Raw genomic sequence first — 21,616 nt, 5'->3', positions numbered from 1 at the left:
CATTTTAATTACTCAACTCACCTTTTCATAAAGGTGTTTAATGATAAAGGGCCTCATCAAGATTTCACTGACAGACGGGCGATTCGCTGGATCGATCTGAAGTGTGTCTTTTACCAGCTGACGAAGGTCCTCAGAGAAGGTTCTAGGAAGAGCTTCATAGGAGCAGTTGAGTATCTTTGAAATAATATCAACTGTGCTTATTCCTGTAAACTAAAGACAGACAAAAATATGAGGTCACTAGTTGTCACAATACAGATTGTATCAAAGCAGTTTTAAAGAAAAAGCACGTTTCAAGATCCACGTCATGTTCAAGTTTTTCCTTAGCCCTTGTCAAGACCCAAATTAGCGTTTGATTACTGTAATCAAGGGGTTTTCAAAGTGTGGTGTGTGCCTCCCCCTGACATAGACTTTTTTTTAATTAATCCAAAAATTAAAGATCTGTCATTTACTCACTCTGTCATTCCAAATCTGTGAGACTTCCGTTCATCTTCTAAACACAAATTAAGATATCTTTAATGAAATCAGAGTGATTTCTGTCCCTCCATTGACAGCTATGCAACTACCACTTTGACGTTTCAAAAAGTTCATAAAGACTACGTTCAGACTGCAGGTAAATGTGGCCCAAATCTGATTATTTTTGCTCAAATGTGACTTAGATCTGTTTTCTTATGACAGTGTGAACAGAATCTGATGTTTTCAATTTTGATTTATGCCACTTTCATATTGTGGTCCAAAATCAGATGCAACCTGATCGGAATTATTGCGATAAAAATGCAGGTTAAGTTGTTCTCGGGTGGACAATGTACAACAAGAGCAGGCATTATCTATATGTATCTTCCAGTGACGTACAACCATCACGCAGTGGGATTTGAATAACAAACGAATTGTATAGGCGATTCTATCTTTTGGAAGACCAGGGCTGTGTTTCCGTTGTCTCTCAGCGCGCTACGAAGACTCTTCAAGGTATAACTTAACTAAAGGTATACCATTTCTAGGCGTGTTCCCTGAACCATACCTGAGGACGCTGCTTAAGATATCCCTTCTTACGTGTGACGTTACCTGTCCGTGGTGATGCTGCTCAATTTGTTGATATCGATGGCTCGAGAATCAATTATTCTCTCATGCAGGGGCTGCTTCACTGCATTATGTGAGAAAGCGCTGTTCTTTATAAAAGAAGCACTTCAGAAATAGTTGAAATTGCATTTATTAGGACTCATGGGATATTATAAAAAAAAAAATACTATAATACAAACTATAATAGCCTAGCCTACATATTTCAAAATTGTATCATATATTGCTGCCATAATAACCATTTCAAATTTTTATGTGCTTTCTTCTCTTCCCCATTTTTGTTCACTGAGGTGGAGCTGCGATGAAATATTGTTCTTTAAATACTTTCCAGCATTTCAGTAATAAAAGTGTACATCTTACGTACGGTGCTCGGCAGCGATCAAAAAGGATTTAAACAGTTAATTTTAAATCTCTTCTTGTAAACTCAGAGATGTGGATTCAGACGGCAATTAAATTACCACACGACACGACCTGTTTGTCAAAAAACAGGTAATTTGGCCAGGGATTTTTACGCGGGTTGGGTGAGAAAAAACACAGACATTCTGGATTCAGACGGCACTAAAATCACAGACTTACCCGTCAATGTTAAAAATACCGTACGACCCCATGAGAAACAATTAGCATCTGAATAGGACGTAACTGACAGTATGCTTTCACTGGCCTCACTGGCACTGCATCGCTGCCATAGTTTGAGCAAACTTCCCACCACAATCATTTCCTTTAAATAGACTATTAAGCCTTTAATGGTTTGCAGGCTGATGTACCTTAGGATAATATAATAAAAAATCTAACAACAATCAGTGTAATGACAATTTTATTCTTTGCATGAAACCACTTGAATTAGCCTAATTGAACACTGTCTGGGTGTATTAAAACTTCAGAATTAAATTCGTATAGACCTGCAACAGTGATAAGGTAAAGCTTAGGCCCCATCCACACTACTGCGTTTTAGTTTAGAAACTGAGAATTAAAACGAATACGATCTCCGTCCACACCAGCGTTTTAGTTGCGTATTAGAATTGATCTCCGTCCACATTAAAACGACTGAAAACGCGGACTATTCACCAACACTGGGCATGCGCGTGCCGGTGTAAACCTAGAGACTTTCAAACATCAAAATGTAATTTATTAATATGTATTTGTGTCAAAATGACATATAAACATCTTTTCCTATTTTATTTTGCCTGGAAACGCTTCCAACACACTTGCGTGTAGCATGAAAAATAGGTGTCGGTTCTATTTCTAGCATGCCGAGCCGCGCCTGAGACGCGAATGTAAGAAACTGTTCCAGCGGGTGGAGTTTACTGGTACTAAATATTACCTGTGAATACTCCATGACTGATGACACCCAATCATAGAGCCGAGCGTGAGCCTCTGCGTCATCATTTCTAAAGTCCTCCGTTTTGACCCGTCTTCACTAAAAGGCCCTCCGGAGATTCAAAACGCAAAATGGGGTCGGCAGCGTTTCTAAACTTCTCCGTTTTAGGTCTTCGTTTTTGCTGTTTTAGTCTGGACGGGAGGTGCAAACGTAACAAAAGGTCTCCGTTTCTAAACGAAAACGCAGTAGTGTGGATGGGGCCTAAGAGTGGTCCAGACCAATCTTCCGAATGTATGACTTACAGAAGGTATATTTAAAGCTGAAGTTGGCAAAAAAAAATTTGATCATATTCAGTGAAACCGAAACTATGTTCTGACAGAACAACATAAATCAGATGGTTTTAGAAAAAATCCCACTGTTCTACCTCTACCTAGAGCCTATTTGTTTGGCAAAAATCCACCGCTCCCGGATCTTCTGGTCCAATCAGCGCAGGGCTGTGTGAAATCTGACTGTCAATCACAGTTTGTGCACACGCCACAGATCCCCCCTTCCTCGCGCACATACTTACAATATCACATGCACACGCCTGAAGTTCGCAGGTGTGTTGGATTGTATACAAAGTGTGATGGCGGAGAGAAAATCTACTAACAAGTTTCCAATTCCTCAGATAACACAGAGCTAGGAGGCCCAAAACAACCAAGGAAAAGAAAACACATGTAAAAAAGAAGATCGATGCTGAAGAGGCGGACGCGTTCACAGAAAATCTGGTGACGAGCTGCGGAGCACGAACTCGATGGGAGGGTGCTCGGTGGTAGTGGGGGAGGGGCATGAGAGTTGTAAACATTAAACATTTTGGCTAAGTCCCCTCAATTTGCCAGTCTTGCCGACTGCAGCTGTAACTAAGAACGTTTCGGGAAACACATATTAATGATAAGGTACAGCTTAAGGTGTATCCTTCAGAACGACGTAGCATTAAAAAGGTTTCGGGAAACGCAGCCCAGAACTTTATTTATCATGCACTTTCGACTTTACAAATTTGCAGAATGTTTACATTCACAAACACACACTGCATGAAAGGGAATACAGTACAGGTCAAAAGTTTGGAAACATTACGGGTTTTTTTTTATATTTTTGAAAGAAGTCTTTAATGCTTATCAAGGCTGTGTTTATTTGATCAAAAATACAGAAAAAAAAAAAAACAGTAATATTGTGAAATATTATTACAACTTAAAATAATAGTTTTCTATTTGAATATACTTTAAAAAATAATTTATTCCTGTGATGCAAAGCTGAATTTTCAGCATCATTACTCCAGTCTTCAGTGTCACATGTGACATCCAGTCTATCACATGATCCTTTAGAAATCATTCTAATATTCTGATTTATTATGAGTGTTGGAAACAGTTCTGCTGCCTAATATATTTGATGAATAAAAGGTTAAAAAGAACTGCATTTATTCAAAAAAACAACAACAACAAAACAATTATAATAATACAAATCTTCTTTACTATCACTTTTTATCAATTTAACACATCCTTGCTAAATAAAAGTATTGATTTATTTCAAAAAAAGAAAGAAAAAAATTACTGACCAGTAGTGTATATTGTTGTTACAAAAGATTTCTATTTTTAAAACATTTGCTGCTTTTTTTATTATTATTATTATTATTTTTACTTTTGATTAATCCTAAAAAAGTATCACAGGTTATGAAAAAACATTAAGCAGCAGAACTGTTTCCAACTTTGATAAAGAATCATCATATTAGAATGATTTCTGAAGGATCATGTGATAGACTGGAGTAATGATCCTGAAAATTCAGCTTTGATCACAGAAATAAATGATAATTTAAAGTATAATAAATTGAAAACCAATTATTTTAAATTGTAATAATATATCACAATATTACTTTTTTTTTTTCTGTATTTTTGATCAAATAAATACAGGCTTGATGAGCAGAAGAAACTTCTTTCAAAAACATTAAAAATAGTATGTTTTAATAAATGTTTCCAAACTTATGACCTGTACTGTATATGAAAAACTATTATGGGGCACTTTAAACCCAGATGAGATATGTCCCTAAGGTACTTTCTCCCCTCTACTGAGGGAGAACAGACTCCACACCAGCTTTGCCCTCTTCAGGCCCTTAGGGTGTACATAGAGCGCTTTAGCCAATTCAGGCAGTCGGAGCAGCTGTTTGTCTAAAGGGCTGCCAATCACGGAGCACAGACTGTCCCACTGGATAGAAGATGTTATAGTTCTTGCAGTGCCCTATTGAGGTGTGGGCCCACTCCACCAGGGGAATGGCCTCCTCTTGGGCCTGGCCTAGTGGAATATCCATCACTGATATCTGTGTGGAGGCCGGTTGGTCCTTCTTCCCAAAATCATATCGAAAGTAAAATTTCCAGTTACTGATGTAACCTTGGTTTCCTGAGAGAATGGGAAGGAGCAGTGTGTAGCTTGTGGCGCTACTGTGAGTCGACACTGCTGCTTAATTGTGTTTTAACACAATTGTGTACCATACCATACAAATGAGTGGCTCAAAAACAGAAGTGTTGAATAGGGGTTGAATAATTATGACATAACTATATTACAAAAAAATCCTATATAATGACATTATCACCTTTGCCACTAACTGTTATAGATTAAAATAGTTTTTTTAGAAAAGCGATTACATTCATAAATTATTACAGAGTGCATTATTACAGGGGTTGATTATTTTTTGATTGCAATATATAATTTATTGTTTTATAAAAGCTTGAACCAAACATACATTCAAACCAAAATATATTCAGACTCCTTCAACATTTCTCACATTATCACAGTTTATTCGCTATATTTTGGAAAATCAAGCGTAGCGTCAGTTCTGGCAGGTCAAGTTAGTCAAGCTCGCATCAGCTGACTCTCAGCTGATCCACATCTACCTATAGGAATATGACGCCTATCACTGTATACATATATAAGCTCCTTCAGTATTATCAGCAGCTATTGCGTTTCTCAGGAGCTAATTACCCTCCTCCCTCCCCAGCTCCTCCTCTCGCCCAGTCAGGATTTGACATTCTGGTTCTCCTTGAATCAGAATAAATTATCGAATAATGTTGTACTTTAAAATCTTGAATTAATTATATGTGCTTAAATTTGTTGGTTCTGTTCTGTTTACCCCAAGGGGGGTTATTGCTGCTCTCCTCTCTTATCCATGCTAGGCTGCTAGTTCTCGCCCAGAACAGAACCATACCGCCAATCCAAACTGCATGCTAATTGTCGATCATATTTGACGACAGTGGTCCTGACAGAAATGGTAATACAATATGACAAGAACTCAGATTTAAACTGTGTTCAAATTCATCTTGATAATGTCAGATAACTTTGAGCAAAACATGGTCAGGTCAAAGTGTCTGAAACATTTTTGGTACCAAACATGTTTATACATTTTACTGGTAGTCACTATATGAAGAATGTTTGGGTATAATATCTCACAGTTTACTTTATTTTGCTCTCCTCACTTACACAAATGAACTCTAGTGTCCTGCACCCACTAGTAAAAAAAATATCACAAATTATATCTGGTGTCTGAATCATTTTTGTTTGACTGTATCTGATAAAAGAATATCTTACCGCACACTTCCGCATGCACATCTCATAGATGACACATCCCAGACTCCAAATTTCACTGCGAAAAAGCGAAGGTTAGATTTTCAGTGTTCATTCATGGAAAATGTATTATAAGAATAATATAAACATTGATAATGTAATATTTTATTACGATTTCTCATCATAAGGGTTGCCATTCAAATTCTCAGGTGCAACGTATGAGAGAGCTTCAGTTTCTGCTGTCTGTGCTTTAGTGGACCTGATAAAAACAGAAATACATGGTTCAGATCATAATGCACACACACATACTATTCCTTTTATTCTGTGTTATTTAACGTACAAGTCATGTTTTGAATCAAAGGAGCACATACAGTACCATTCACGAATCGCTCCAAACTCTCCAAGACGAATGGTTCCACATGCAGTGAAAAATATGCTCTGCCATAAGAAAACACACATTGAGTATGTTATAGCTGCAGTATTAGTTTGAAATAATAAAAATGACAATCTGATTAAAGACTGTGATTTATTAAACAAAATTATTTAAAAACAAATGTATGCATGAAATTATAGTTCACAAGAAGATCTGTAGATGAAAATGCACCTCTATTATCTAAATCCATGTTAATATATAAACATGCATTTAGGAAATCTCATTTCATGCCAACTTTAACTGTATTGCATTTATACCTTGGGCTGCAGGTTTTTATGTTGAATCTGTTGATCATGAAGGTGCTTCAATGCCATGCAGATCTTCACAGTCCAGTCCAGAATCTATAAATACATGAAATACATGAAAAATGTGAAATTAAAAATGTGGAAAATAGTATTGCAGTAGTTCTGTATTTTTAAGGCTATGGAGAAATACCAACATATATATATTTTATATATAAAATAACAAATCTTTTAACATAACTAATAACAAAAACAAATCATATTCAGTGTTTACATAAACGTTTATGGCAGTAATGGATTCCTTTTTTTTGTACAATTTAAGCATGTTCCTTCCTAATTAATGTCACGGCTTCACCAAGCTCTCCCTCAACTTCCACACATTCACCATTCACAAACTCTTCACTCTCTACACCTTATTACCACACTCATCAAGGATTGGACTCATACCCAGCACACTCTCATACCAGAACCAAAGTATTATTTTCAACAAAACAACAACAACAAAATCTCTGTTAATTCTCAGTAAGAACTTCTGTAGACATATGACAGTCAGTCTGGTCAGTAATAAGTGAAGCTGGTAATGCTGTTATTGGAGTATCCTCCTCTGCTGAGATCTTGAGAGATTTAATGTGTTGCCATGCATTTGACCCTTTTTTGCAGTGCCGTGCTAAAATTCAACATCTGTCTGACATTGGAGCTTGACTTAAAACAATCGTTGGGTTTAGACGTCAACCCGACTTTCATTTTCAACCTCAGTCTGACTGACTTTGGATTAGTTGAAGACTTTAAAGATTCCAATAAGAAAAACAGAATATAGAAAACAACCACAACACACAAACACTGCAACAAAATCCCAATATTAGTTCATATTTACAGATAACGTTAAATTTGTAGATAAATGCTTTAATTTAGGGGGGGAAATGGGGAAAACCGTTAGTTTAACAGTTAGTTCTCTAAATCATGGTATTGGGTTCAATTTCACCATCTGTAAATCTACAAACATACCTCAGAATTTATAACTGTTCCCTGCAATGCAAGTTTTGTTATCTCTGCCAGATCTCCACCCTCGCAGTGATCCAGGAAAAGGTAGAAGCAGTCACGATCTGAAAGCAGATTCATTCATTACGGTGTGCCTTAAAATAATTTATTAATATTTACACCTAAGTGTGAATACTGTATAGCTCTGGATGTAGATTAAGATGTGTTAAAGTGTGACTTTTAAAGTTTCTTTTAACCTCTGATGATTTCCTTGTGATGGACGATGTGTGGATGATTGAGCTTTTGGAGAAAGTTTGATAGATCATCCTAAAAACAGACACAGACTGATCAGAATTTCTGTCTTTAAATATCATTAGAAACAAAGTATCCATCTTACCTGTTTAGCATTCAGCTTTTTAATGACAAACTGATCACCACCTTCATTCTTCACCAGCATCATCTTGTCTTGTTCACTCACTAGTTCGTAGCCATGATCTTTTAGAATTGACTGTTTGCTGCCCATCTCTGAAAGTTTCTGCAACTGTTTAAGAAAAGCATTGGTAAGAAGATTCACAGACATTTTTATTTTTTATTATTATTAAACAGGTCATGAAAAGCATTTAATTCTGTATTTTTGTAAGATTTTTTTAAAGACCATAACAAACAAATTGTTGATGTTGTCAGACCAGTTTAAAATGGAACACCAGAATACGTTTTTATGATTAAACTGTAAAATCAATTTAAAATCAATAGAGTATCTATTGGTACTCAAATGCAGAAATTAATACTTCAATAATGTTGGTACATTCTGTCTGAATTTTAAAATCACTATTTATAATCAGAGAGAGAGAGAGATCAGGGAGAAGTCACTTCAAAAATAGATTAATGACTCTCTCGATTGTAAACTCAAAGTTTTCACATTTCTTGATCTCGTCTCTGTTCTTTCTGAGGGCTTCCTGAACCTGAGTCAATTCATCAGTTTTTGACTCATTCTCAGAGATTCTCTTCCTCAGATTCGAGACACAGGCCTCAAGTCGTCTTCGCGCTTTCAGAACATCTAATGTCACCTGAACACTTTTTCTGTTCTTTTCTTCCAGGAGTTTGAAGAAGTCGTTCATGCTTTCGTCTCCCATTCCCCAGGCTGATCTGTAGAGATGATCATACTGTTTGTCTCTTTCTTCTTTCTGTCGGTTGTTGAATAAGAAGTGAACAGGTTCGTTGTCTTCATCTCTTCTGCAGGGTATTTCTGCTTTCTTAATGGCATTGAGAGCATCTGTTGGAGGTCGTCCATCTGAATGCGTGAGTAGAAACACTATGTTGTTCTCTATATCTCTACCAAACAGAGACAGAACTGAGTGAAATATGTAAAGCTGTCTGTCAGAGAGACGATTCTGAGACGCCTTCATCACAAAACACACTGCATCAATATAATGAATCCCATCATCCTTATCTGAAAATAATCTGGTCAGATACTCAGCAATCTCTCTGTCTTTCTCGAATCCTTCAGTGTCTCCGTATCCTGGAGTGTTAATGATGGTCAGAGATGTTGGGTTTTCTTCAGCAAACGCCTCATAAACAGTGATCTCAGACGTCTGGGATTTTGACTGATCTTGATGTTTTTCTTCTTCTGTGATTTGATAAAACTCTTGATCCTCAAACTTCACTCCCAGTAAGTAGTTGATCATGGTGTTGATCATGGTGGTTTTCCCAGAGCCGGTTTCTCCCACCATCAGGATGACTTTGTTCTTCTTACTTCTGTCTCTTCTTCCATATGTCCACTGTCTGACCTTTTTATCAGTCCCATCAAGATATTTTCTTTCAGTGTTCAGACGATAAAGTGCTGGAGGACCTGATTTCAATAGTGTGGCATCATGACGTGATCTACATAAGACAATTGATTTAGAATTTATAATGTTATGATTTCAATCAGTTATGATTATTCAGTTATTATAATAGGGGTTGATAAAGTATTGTTATTGGCTCGTCGCCAGTATAAGAGTGTTACCCCGTTGGACAGAACAGCCTTTTGGGCCAGTTCAGTGCTAAACATTTCACAATCCTTTATCTTGTATGATGTTTTTTTTTTTTTTTTCGAACTTTGCTGATTCGACAACAAGTTCATGTTATTTATCTGGCTAACACAGATTAAGGAAGAAGATCTTACCGCTTCCCCTCTGGTCGATTCCCAGCACCTGTATTTGATAAGCATTTTAAAGATTTTAATAATGAATAACAGACAATATAAGTTACTTTTGACTTATTTTAATATTATTCTGACATTAGATATTGCTTTCTGTGATTATAAAAAATAAAATGTGTAATTTACAGACTCACATTTAAAATTAGGAGGACGATCAATACTGTGATCTGAAGCACCGCTGTCATCACTGCCGTCAGAGTCATTGTGAAGTTGATCCATCTTAAATAAAACATATTACTGTCTCTTTAGTTTTCCATCACATGTCCTTATAAATATTGTTGACTGAGCTCACAGTGTTCAACAAATCATTAACAATATATCACAAAATTAAATAAGATTCCCTGTTAATGAGTTGTTGAACAGGAGTATAAGGAATACAAACAGCCTTTAAATGGCATACTTACAGTCTACAGGGGAGAGCATTTGAAGAAGTTCATTTGATTAACATGCATTAAATATTATACATGTTAATCAAATGAACTTCTTCAAATGCTCTCCCCTGTAGACTGTAAGTATGCCATTTAAAGGCTGTTTGTATTCCTTATACTCCTGTTCAACAACTCATTAACAGGGAATCTTATTTAATTTTGTGATATATTGTTAATGATTTGTGATTTGTGATTTGTGCTCTCTGTGTATTTGACAATCAGTTACAGTTTATGAAATTATATTTTAAAGACTTAGGAAAATTGTGATAAAATCCCAAAAATGAAAATTCTGTCAGTAATTACTCACCCTCATGTTGTTCCAACCGCGTAAGACCTTCGTTCATCTTCGGAACACAAATTAAGATATTTTTGATGAAATCTGAGAGCTGATCACTCCTCCATAGGCTGCTAGGTGGCCCAAACTTGCTGGCCCAGAAAAGTTATTTAAGAGATCGTTAATATAGTCCAAGTGGCTACAGTGGCTCAATCTTAAGTATATCAAGCGACGAGAATACTTTTTGTGCGCAAAAACAAACAAAAATAACGACTTTATTCCACTATTCATTTCCTTCTCTCTGGACCTCTAGTTGGTTCACGTAGTGTTTTTGCGCAGCGCGTCTGTGTTACACGTCACCACGTAGGCTCACTATTGGCCGACGCTGGTCATGTGTGTGATGCGTGATGACGTGTAACACAAACGCGCTGCGCAAAAACACTACGTGAACCAACTAGAGGTCCAGAGAGAAGGAAATGAATAGTGGAATAAAGTCGTTATTTTTGTTTGTTTGTGAGCACAAAAAGTATTCTCGTCGCTTGATATACTTAAGATTGAGCCACTGGAGTCACTTGGACTATATTAACGATCTCTTTAATAACTTTTCTGGGCCAGCAAGTTTGGGCCACCTAGCAGCCTATGGAGAAGTGAGACAAGGCTCAGATTTCATCAAAAATATCTTAATTTGTGTTCCGAAGGTGAACGGCGGTCTTACGGGGTTGGAACAACATGAGGGTGAGTAATTACTGACAGAATTTTCATTTTTGGGTGAACTAACCCTTTAAAGCAACTCTCTGCTCTTCCTCACAATTTGTCAATTTTTCAGTAATTGAAAAATCACATTATTCTGTTCCTGTACACATTTGTGTTATGTAACCTACACTATAATATTAACATTTTCACATACAGTTTTTTTCTCGTTTGCTTATAAATAATCAACAGATTAGTCCATCATTAAAATCATCAGTTGCAGCAAGCGCCTGCAGAATAGAGGATGGTGGGACAGTAAACATGGCATGAAGAAGTAGATTAAGGAAATAAGTTAAAATGTTAAATTAACACTGCTGTGTTTATATGAGAACAACCAGCAGAGTGTTAAAGTAACTGAACCAGTTAATGAAATAATTAAGTGATTAATCGTCAAGATAGAGCGCACGCATTTAAAGTTATAATGGTGCTAATACTTTTGGCTGGAGATATACATCTGAACCCAGGCCCCACGCTTGAACATCAGGCTAGCTCTGTGGAGGTAATGCCTGACACAGGTGAAGCCACGCAGCAGGTGATACCGCCCCTGACTACACCAGCGCCTCACGTAGCGGAGCTGGAGGAAATGTTGACTCAGTGCCAGGAGCTGCCGTGTCAGCGTCATGCAGGGAAGCGGAGCGCATCAGAGCTCCGTGTGAGGACATCGGACCGCGTACACACCGGTGAGTTACCCCGCCTGGCAGATACCCATCCAAGGACTGGACCGGGGGCTACCACGGTTGTGGGGGCCGGCGAGGAGTTTCGCTTGCGGTCGGGTGACAGAGCAGCGGCGTTAGCTACAGTGGAGCGTGCTAATCCCTCTGAGTCTGGGGAAACAGTAAACACGCTACAAATGCGCTCGGGTGGCTCAGGTAGTCGTGCTGCACAGAAACAAAAGGATTATCTACTATTTCAAACTGTCAATCATGCTCGTGAGCTTTGGGATGTAAAGTGCAAACCAAAGGGAATATTAGGCGGACAGTTAAACATACGCAGCCTTATCCCTAAACGTGATCAGGTCTCAGCACTTCTCATGGACTCAAACTTGGACTACCTCTGCTTAACAGAATCGTGGCTCCACAGTAACATTCCAAGTAATATGATTGACTTTGCTGGGTATCAGTGCTTTAGAAAGGACAGAATTACAGGCAAGGGGGGAGGAGTATTAATATATATATCAAAGATAAATTTAAATGTCATTTAATTGAACTGAACACCCCCCTGGAATGTTTAGCCCTAAATGTAATCCTATCGCCTTCTATGAATTTTAATATTTCTGTCCTCTATAATCCACCTTCTCATAATGTTAAGTTTTATGATGAATTAAATGTTATAGTTAAACAACTGGACTCTTACAGAGAGACAATATGGTATGGTGACTACAATATTAACTGGTCTGATAAAAAATGTAAACATAAACTTAAAGCACTTATGACAAAATTCAACTATAGACAAATGATTGTAGGACCCACAAGAATAACAAGGCAAACTAAGACTCTCATTGATTTGGCATTTACTAACAGACCTGAACAAATAACAAGGATTTATAATTTGATTACTGGACTCTCGGACCACAACATGACTTTGACTGTTAGGAAACTGACGAAGAAGCGCCTGCAGTACTTTGGTAAATCTGTTCATGAAAAAATACAATTCATTATTCCTAAAAGTAAAATTGTGCAATTTGAAAGAGAGCTTAAAAACATAAACTGGGAACAAATTATGACACTAGATGATGTAGAGGAGTGTTGTAATTCTATGACCACATCTATTACAAATCTAATAAAAAAATTTACAAAGCAAATAAAATCTAAACAAAAAGATTCCACGGTGCCCTGGATAAATAATGAAATACGAAAACTTATGAAAACGCGATATTTAGCTTTGAAAACGTCTTTAAGATCTAAACTTAATACCGATCTCCTGACTTACAGAAGTTTAAGGAATAAAGTCGTATTTGAGCTGCGAAGAGCAAAAGCGACATATTACACTCATCTAATTGATAGTGCTAAAGGCAACAATAATTCACTTTGGAGGCATTTAAATAATCTGACTAATAAATCAAATAAACACAAAAAGATTACAGAACTTAACATCAATGGTAATAGTATAACTGATTGTGCCACTATGGCTGATGAATTAAATTCATATTTTGTACAATCTGTTGAAGAATTAACAAAAGAATTCCAGCCTGTTAATCGCCGCAATCATTCATTGAGAGTTACCTCAACAGATTCCTTTTATATTAAAGAAGTGTCGGATACAGAAGTTACAGAAATAATCAAAAAACTTTCAAATTCCAAGTCTGATGACATTTTTAGGATGAATAGTTGTTTTCTTAAAAAGTATAATGATATTCTTGTCAAACCATTGACCCATCTCGTTAATCTTTCCATAAGAACCAGTACATTTCCCAATGCATGGAAACAAGGAATAATCATCCCTGTGTTCAAAAGTGGTAGCCAAGACTCAATGAGTAACTATCGCCCTATATCGATTTTACCAGTTTTATCTAAAATAATTGAAAAAGTTGTAGTAGTGCAACTGAATGACCATCTAGAAGCCGGACAGCTACTACATCCTCACCAGTTTGGGTTTAGACCAGGGTATTCGACGGAAATAGCAAACTGTTGTTTAATTGAAAATGTAAAAAAATCCCTGGACAAGGGCAATGTGGTGGGAGCTGTATTTATTGACCTTAAAAAGGCATTCGATACGGTCAATCATAGTCTGCTTTTATCTAAAATGTTTAATTTTAATTTCTCAAATGAGGCAGTGTTGTGGTTTACATCTTATCTCCAGTCTAGAGTGCAGTGTGTTAAAGTTGATCAAAACATATCTGCACCCTCAAACATAAAAATGGGCATTCCGCAGGGCTCTATACTTGGCCCTTTGCTGTTTAGCCTCTTTATAAATTACTTACCTCTGCACTGCTCAGGTGCCAGTTGTCAACTTTATGCGGATGATGCAGTTCTTTATGCACCCGCCAAGTCACCTGAGCAGGCTGCAGCTGTACTGTCTACTAGTATGTTTGACATCCAACAATGGCTCATCCAAAATCAGCTAGTTCTAAATCTCTCAAAAACAGTTTCCATGTGCTTTTCCATTAAAAAACTTGATTTAAAAGGGCGATTTAATATTAATATACAAAATAATGAAATTCATCCAGTTACAGAATTCAAATATCTAGGATTGGTTTTAGATTCTCAATTAAAATTTGACAAGCATATAAAGAAAATCTTAAAAACAATACAAAGTAATCTCAATTGTTTCAAATTAATTAGAAGGTACATACCGAACCAGGCAGCCCTGCTGTATATGCATGCTATGATTGTTTTCTCATATTTCATACTGCATGACAGCATGGGCACAAGCCGCTCCCACAGCAACTAAATGTATAGGTTCTGCATACAACCGAGCAATAAAAATTATGGATAAAAAACCAATACGCCACCATCACTGTATTATCCTCAAGAAATATAATTTAATGAATTTTGAGAGCTTTAGTAATTTTAGCTTTCTTAAATTAATTCACAAGTGCATTAATCATTTAGCACCTGAGCCATTAAGTTCATTTATTGAGAGACAAAGCAGCACTCGAGTCACTAGGAGTTCCACAAATCATGACTATAAAGTTCCATTCTGCAGGACCAGCTTTGGTCAGACGACCTTCTCTGTGAAGAGCTCCAAACTTTGGAACTCATTACCATTTGACATCAAGACTGTACTTAACTCTAAAGTGTTTACTTTCAGGCTAAAAAACTGGTTAAAAACAAACCAAAAGTGTACTCATTTTTAATTATTGTAGTAGGTAAGAGTTGTATATGATATGCATGTCTATACATTATGTGTTTTTTTTTTTTTTTTTTTTTTTTGAGGTAGTGTAGCATGTACATTTTATGGGTAAATTCTATTGTGTATAAAGGCCCAACCAGGGACAGGAGTTGTTTATATATCATGTTTATATTGTTTTAAATTGAAATAGTGAAGTATGGTAAATTTTAAGTGAAGTATGTAAATTTTATTGTGTTTAGAAGCCCAACCAGGGACAGGAGTTGAAAATTAGCTTTTGCTACAAACTTTTTATGCAGCACTTCAGTGACAAGCTTTGCTTTGACACTATGTTTGTTTGCATTGTCCCTGTCAAATAAATAAAAAATAAAAAAATAATAAAATAAATAAATAATAAATAATAATGTGAAAACTGGGCATTACTGAAGACACCTGATGAAAACAAGCACAATCACTGAAGGACAGCGAAACAAGAACTACAACTGACTTCAGCCACAGCTTTAGATAAAATCAAAAGTAAAATAATCGTCAGAGTAGAAATCCTGGTGTTGAGCAATCTTAGAGTTAATAGTTACATTTGTGTTGAATTTCAGTGGATAAACACTGCTAGTGTAAACCGCACCCTGCTGGAGAGTTAAACAACGAAATTAAGTATTTCATCTGATTTATGATATGTAGTTTATAACAATATTTATATGCGCGCCTAAACTTTTCTCAGAGACATTTTCTTTGACTCACCGTGGAAAGCAGACGAGGAGGTGCTTTTAACAGGGAAAACTCCCAAAGTGTTTTACCTCATGTACAATACGCATTTTGTAACATCATATTGTCAGATCAAACTGTTATAAGCTGCCCAAATTTAAAATGTTAACATTAGTCTGTAGTTCTTGCATGTCTCGTGACCAAATCCCATACACAAAAGAAATACATGTAAATATATTTTAAAGTGTCAAAAATATATGTGGCATATATTCCAAATACATTGACGTTGTCCACTTATATTTATCATTTTGAAATATATTCTGAAATATGACAAAAATATATGATGTTAAGTGTGAAATATATTTACATTTATAACATGTAATGTAAAATATATGACAAAATATATGGTCATAAAATGTTTAGCTTGCTAAAGAAGGGTCGAAAATGTATTTTGATCATAGTAATTCCTCTACCTTTTCCCCAATACACAACAGTAGGCTACCATATTTCACTACTGTATTATGACACACAGCTATAATAAATACTGTACTTACATTTAAATGACTGCAATGTAAAATGACAGATAGTTGCTTTCCTAGGACTATTAGGCCATATTAGGTGGCACGTACCTAACACTAAGTGCAGTTATTAAGTGTGCTTGCTGAAAGCAGCACACTTATTGTTCTTCTTAAGTTTTCTTCTTCTTCTTCTTCTTCTTCTTCTTCTTCTTCTTCTTATTATTATTATTATTATTATTATTCCCGGGAGAAAAATTTTGGCCAGCTCCTGCGCCTAGGCCCTTTGAGACAGAGACACCGTTCCAACTTTAAAACGTCCGGTCAGTACCGGTGTAAGTTGCTCTCGAAGATGACATCACGAGTCCATGTCGTTCGTCCGCCATATTGGATTGAACAGAAAGCGAAACTAAATTTTCACAGGTAACAAATTTGGTCCGAACTTCACGAAACTGGACGTACATGATCCTTGGACCAAGCCTCACAAAAGTTACTAGAAGGATTTTTGATTTTCGGAAGCGTTTGCCCGTCACAGCCAAACGAAATCGGCGGCGTAGTCGCCAAACAGGAAGTAGTTCATATTTCAGGAACTCTGTCACGTATCGAAACCAAACTTTATACATTAACTCGAGACTCCAATGTGATGCACAAGATCTGATTTTTTTATTTATTTTTTTATTTCAGGCTAATTGACAAACCCATTTACCTATGTCTATGCAAAAGAGTTTCACCTCACACTTTTAATGTTAATGCATTTAGACAGTAGGTGGCACTGTTGTATTACATTTCACAGAGCTGCCAAGTCAGTGTATAGACTGCATTTGTTTTTACTAGGTTTGTCTTAAAGGTGGGGTAGGTAGGTTTTTTCGAAAAAACTTTTTCCAAAATTTGTTTAAATTGTCTTTATATACCAATACATAATTAAAATGTTAGTACTCTAAAAAAGAGAGAATAAAAAACTCTGCATTCTGTGTGTTATTTCCTACATAAAATTGTCCTTTTAGGCCAATAAAGTCAGTAAAGGGGCAGCCGTGGCTTACTGCTTAGGGCTTTGGGCTTGTAACCGAAGGGTTGCCGGTTCGATCCTTGACCAATAGAAAAAATGTGGATGGATGAAGTAGAGTACTGCTCTCCCATGCCCACATCCACGGCTAAAAAATAAATTGAAAATGTTGTTTTTTTGTGAAAATGTTGACTTTTTAAATTTCAAAATATATTTACATATATTTAACTAAAATATATTTATTGGGCCAATTTCAAATATGTGCATATATTCCATAAATATATTCTGAAAATATTTTGTGTTTGGGATGTTATCATGAACGGTGAGTTTTGCTTGTTGCTGTGTCGTTATGTTGGACTTGACTGCTGTTTTAATATATTTAATTTGAACAATATATTCAAACTCTATATTGAGTGAGTTACGTTGTTCATCATTCAAAGTGATTTTGTGCCTTCACAAGAAAATGGCACACGAGTCGCATAAAATATGTGTACTTTTTTAAGCATTACAGTGTGTTTCATGTTCAGCAAAAGTGAGTAATTTGAGTAAATTATTCATTTAATGCTGTTAGAGGGGGATCATCCTGGTTTAATAGAGAAATCAAAAGGAGACGATGTGCTTGAAAATTATAAATCCGTAAACATATTAAAGGAGACATATCATGCTTTTAAATTGTTCCTTTTTACATATAAATCATACATTTGTAGTCTATATAAAGCGGAACTGCAATGCTTGGGTCTGAATTCATCATTATTATAGCTCCACAGGCCCCTTTTCTACCCCTTTTCTGATGTGCGTCTGAGAGCAACTCGTTTTGGTGCGGTCTCTTTAAATACAATTGAGACACTTCATACCCCGCCCCCTCTCCAGGATGCAGAGGTTCAACTCCACCCCGTTCGGCCATTTTTGTAGTTTGATAGCAGAGATAAGATTATCTAGCGGCACAGAAACTTTTTATTCACACGTTATTAACAAAATGTCAACAACGGAAGACTTGTCCAGCCAGCCTTACATGTTCGAGCCAGAGTCGGAGCGGGAGCGAGATGAAAATGAAGACGACGAACCTGTAGAACAACGTCTTCATATGGATGTAGCAGCTATCGCACTGGTGTGTACTGTATTTACACATGAAACTTTGGTCTTCCGACCTTTTACCACCGTGTCGATTTATTTTGATTACTATGTGCGAGGGAGAAAGAGCAAGAGAGCGTCTAGTTTGGAGACGGTGAAGTCTTGTTTACACTTTCGTCTGGCTCCGAAGAGAGAGAGTGTGTGTGCGCGCGCGACCGGGGTCTCTCTCTCTGCTCGTTCTTTCAGTTAAACATGCGCCCTGTCACAAGCGCGGCAGTTCATCTACATTAGACGGTGTAATGAAGCGTGTGGGTTACTACATCCAACAACCGAACATTTTAACTTACCCTCTCGTAACTTCTGCATCCTTTAGCTTGGACTACAAAATTGCAGCGAGAAATAAAAATGGCGGATTGCTCGAAGTGTTGGGCCGAAAGTCAATGTCCTTATTTGGCAGTTCCGCTGCAAATACTGTGACGTAATAGTTCAAAAAACGTCATAGAGAACAGAAAAATCGGAACAGGTTGAAAAATATGACCAAAACAGAATATAAAGATATCAACGAAGCACCTGAAGAGAATAATTTCATATTTTCTGTACTTCTAAACACTCCAAATATACAACAAAATGCATTTAAGGGCTAAAAGTACATATTTCCATATGTAAGATTATTGATTGTCATTTCAATTATTAATATTTATTTTTGCCTAATAATAAATAAAATTTCTAGAAAAATGTGTAATTTGTAAAATGTAGGACATGAGGGTAAATAAATTATGACAGAATTTTCAGTTCTAGGTGAACTATTCTATATTGTAATTGATACTTGACTAGTTTAAATAAATGTGTGTGAAATTATCCTGTTTTAGGACAGGAGCTTTTCTGTGATGCTGTCAGTGGGAGTGGATATCTTGCTTGGCTGAAAACTGTGCAGAGAAACGCATCTCAACATGCTGAAAACTAGGAGACTAAGGCTACGTTTACACGTGGATGGCTATTTTCATAAACGGACATTTCACCCTAGCCTGGCTCCGCCCTCCTACGTACTTCCGCTCAATTTCATTTTCCTTCAGTACTACGTCTGGGACTGCTGTATATTCTTAGGTTTCCAGAAACAAATTTTTTGTAGGACCAATCAGCGAATAGAGGGAGTGGCTGAGAACGATGACGTTGATGTGATCACACACATGACTAGCGTCGGCCAATAGTGAGCCTACGTGTGACGTACAACACACAGACGCGCTGCTTTATCAAGACTCGAGGAACAGAGAGAAGGAAATGAATAGTGGAATAAAGTCGTTTTTTTTTTTTTTTTTCGCACAAAAAGTATTCTCGTCGGTACTCTAAACTTTATATTATAAAGTATTCTAAACTTTATAAAAGACAGACATCTTATTCTAAACATAATCCTCTGATCATTCGGACGATCACACGTTAGCGATTGGTTATGGCAGATCCTGAGTGACTCTGGGCAGACCCAATAGTTTTGAACTTTAACAGAGAACCCGCCTTCAAGGAAGTAAACGTTTCTCAATGGAGCGAGGCCAGACTCTCTGTACAAATGAAATGTACGAGAGTCTGGTAGAACCAGGCTAATTTCACCCCTCTTCGTTTTCAAAAATAACATTGTGCACACGAACCTGTATGCTGTCAAGAGCATGCCAAACCTGTAGGTGGCAGTGTAACGAGAAGCTCAAGCCCACTTTAGCCAATCAGAATCCCGAAAATAGTCACATTCTGTGACGTCGCTGCCTAAAACTCCGTTTTTCTCAGTTTACATGCAAACGGGTAAACGAAGATTTTCTAAATCTTCACTCTGGCCAGAGTTTTTAGAAAGCATCGGTTTCATTGGCGAATCCTCCGTTTGCGTGTGAACGAAGGGCGCAAACGAAGAGAAATGTCTCCGTTTTTCAAAATAACCATGTACGTGTAAACGGGGCCTAACTCTCTCCAAAGAGATCATACACCATTAACTCAGAACAGCGAGTTGACAGATCCTGCAAGAGAGGCCATTCAACAGCTTGCCAATACAGCATTCGAGATGAGTGAATCATTTCACCATCATTAACTGGATTACTTGAGTTATTTTTTTTTTAGATTTGTTCAGTGAGTATTAACATGTTTTTAAGTTTGATGGTAATGAACGGGATTCTGTTGTTTAAGATGATAAACGCAAGGATTATAAACCTTATGGCATTCAACGTACATATGGACCAAATAAGAATATATGTATTTCATGCTTTTGCTTGGACAGTATGATGTTTTAATACTTGTAAGAACGTTGTTTACATGTTTTGAAAATATTGAATGTGAAAATATTTTGGTGTGGGGAATTTTTTTTTAAATTAAATATAAAAGTGCATTGTTTTGTGATTATTATTTTTTATTTTATTTTATTTTTACAAATTATAAGCATTGGGCCTACAAGAATTGTAAAATCATATTAGGTGTGACAACAACTATGACATAGGCTATTAACAATTTACATTACTGTGTTCCCATACACAAAAATAAATAAATATATTTGAAATATATTTTTGGAATATATGCAAATATTCTAAATTGGCCCAATACATATATTTTAGTTAAATAGTGTAAATATATTTTTTATTTTTTTTGAAAATATATTTTAGTTAAATATGTGAATATATTTATATATCTGTATATTTACTAACAACATATATGTTCATATATGTTTTAACTTTTGCAAATTGTTTCATTTGAAATATATTTTGTAATTTAAAAAGTTAACATTTTCACAAACAAACAACACATTTTCAATTTTATTTTTTTTTTTTTACATTTTTATTTATTTCATTTTAAATCTGAGTTCAGCTATTTTTGAGTTGACAGCTGTCCCCAGTTGTCCCTTGTTGTGTATTGGGGAAAAGGTAGAGGAATTACTATGATCAAAATACGTTTTCGACCCTTCTTTAGCTAAACATTTTACGACCATATATTTTGTCATATATTTTACATTACATGTTATAAATGTAAATATATTTCACACTTAACATCATATATTTTTGTTATATTTCAGAATATATTTCAAAATGATAAATATAAGTGAACAACAATGCAAATATATTTCAATGCATTTTTTTTTTCCTGTATGGTAGGCCTATTCTTCTGATACACCATACTTCCATTTATCTACTCAGTCAAGAGTTACATTCATTTTTTAGGAGTTATGAGTTTAAATTAACTTCATGAGTGTTAAATGTTGAACTCGAGACAGTGTTAATTCATAAACC

General features: G+C 36.2%; 1 protein-coding gene across 1 annotated transcript in view; it reads right to left on the bottom strand.

Moving 5' to 3' along the window:
- The window catches only part of LOC308686996 (uncharacterized protein), a 28,177-nt gene that overhangs the window by 1,234 nt on the left and 5,327 nt on the right, over window positions 1–21,616 (bottom strand). The window contains exons 2-12 of the mRNA XM_081359160.1: window positions 9,965–10,049; window positions 9,795–9,822; window positions 8,698–9,511; window positions 8,028–8,171; window positions 7,888–7,957; window positions 7,658–7,755; window positions 6,668–6,751; window positions 6,354–6,415; window positions 6,150–6,236; window positions 6,002–6,056; window positions 22–210 (exon numbers count right to left, since the gene is read on the bottom strand). Of these exons, the coding sequence (XP_081215286.1) occupies window positions 22–210; window positions 6,002–6,056; window positions 6,150–6,236; window positions 6,354–6,415; window positions 6,668–6,751; window positions 7,658–7,755; window positions 7,888–7,957; window positions 8,028–8,171; window positions 8,698–9,511; window positions 9,795–9,822; window positions 9,965–10,049 (1,716 nt within the window). The remainder of the gene's footprint in view (window positions 1–21; window positions 211–6,001; window positions 6,057–6,149; window positions 6,237–6,353; window positions 6,416–6,667; window positions 6,752–7,657; window positions 7,756–7,887; window positions 7,958–8,027; window positions 8,172–8,697; window positions 9,512–9,794; window positions 9,823–9,964; window positions 10,050–21,616) is intronic.

The sequence above is a fragment of the Scardinius erythrophthalmus genome, assembly GCF_964197995.2.
Source record: "Scardinius erythrophthalmus genome assembly, chromosome: 2".
NCBI lineage: Eukaryota > Metazoa > Chordata > Actinopteri > Cypriniformes > Leuciscidae > Scardinius > Scardinius erythrophthalmus.
This window is presented reverse-complemented; position numbering and strand designations above follow the sequence as displayed.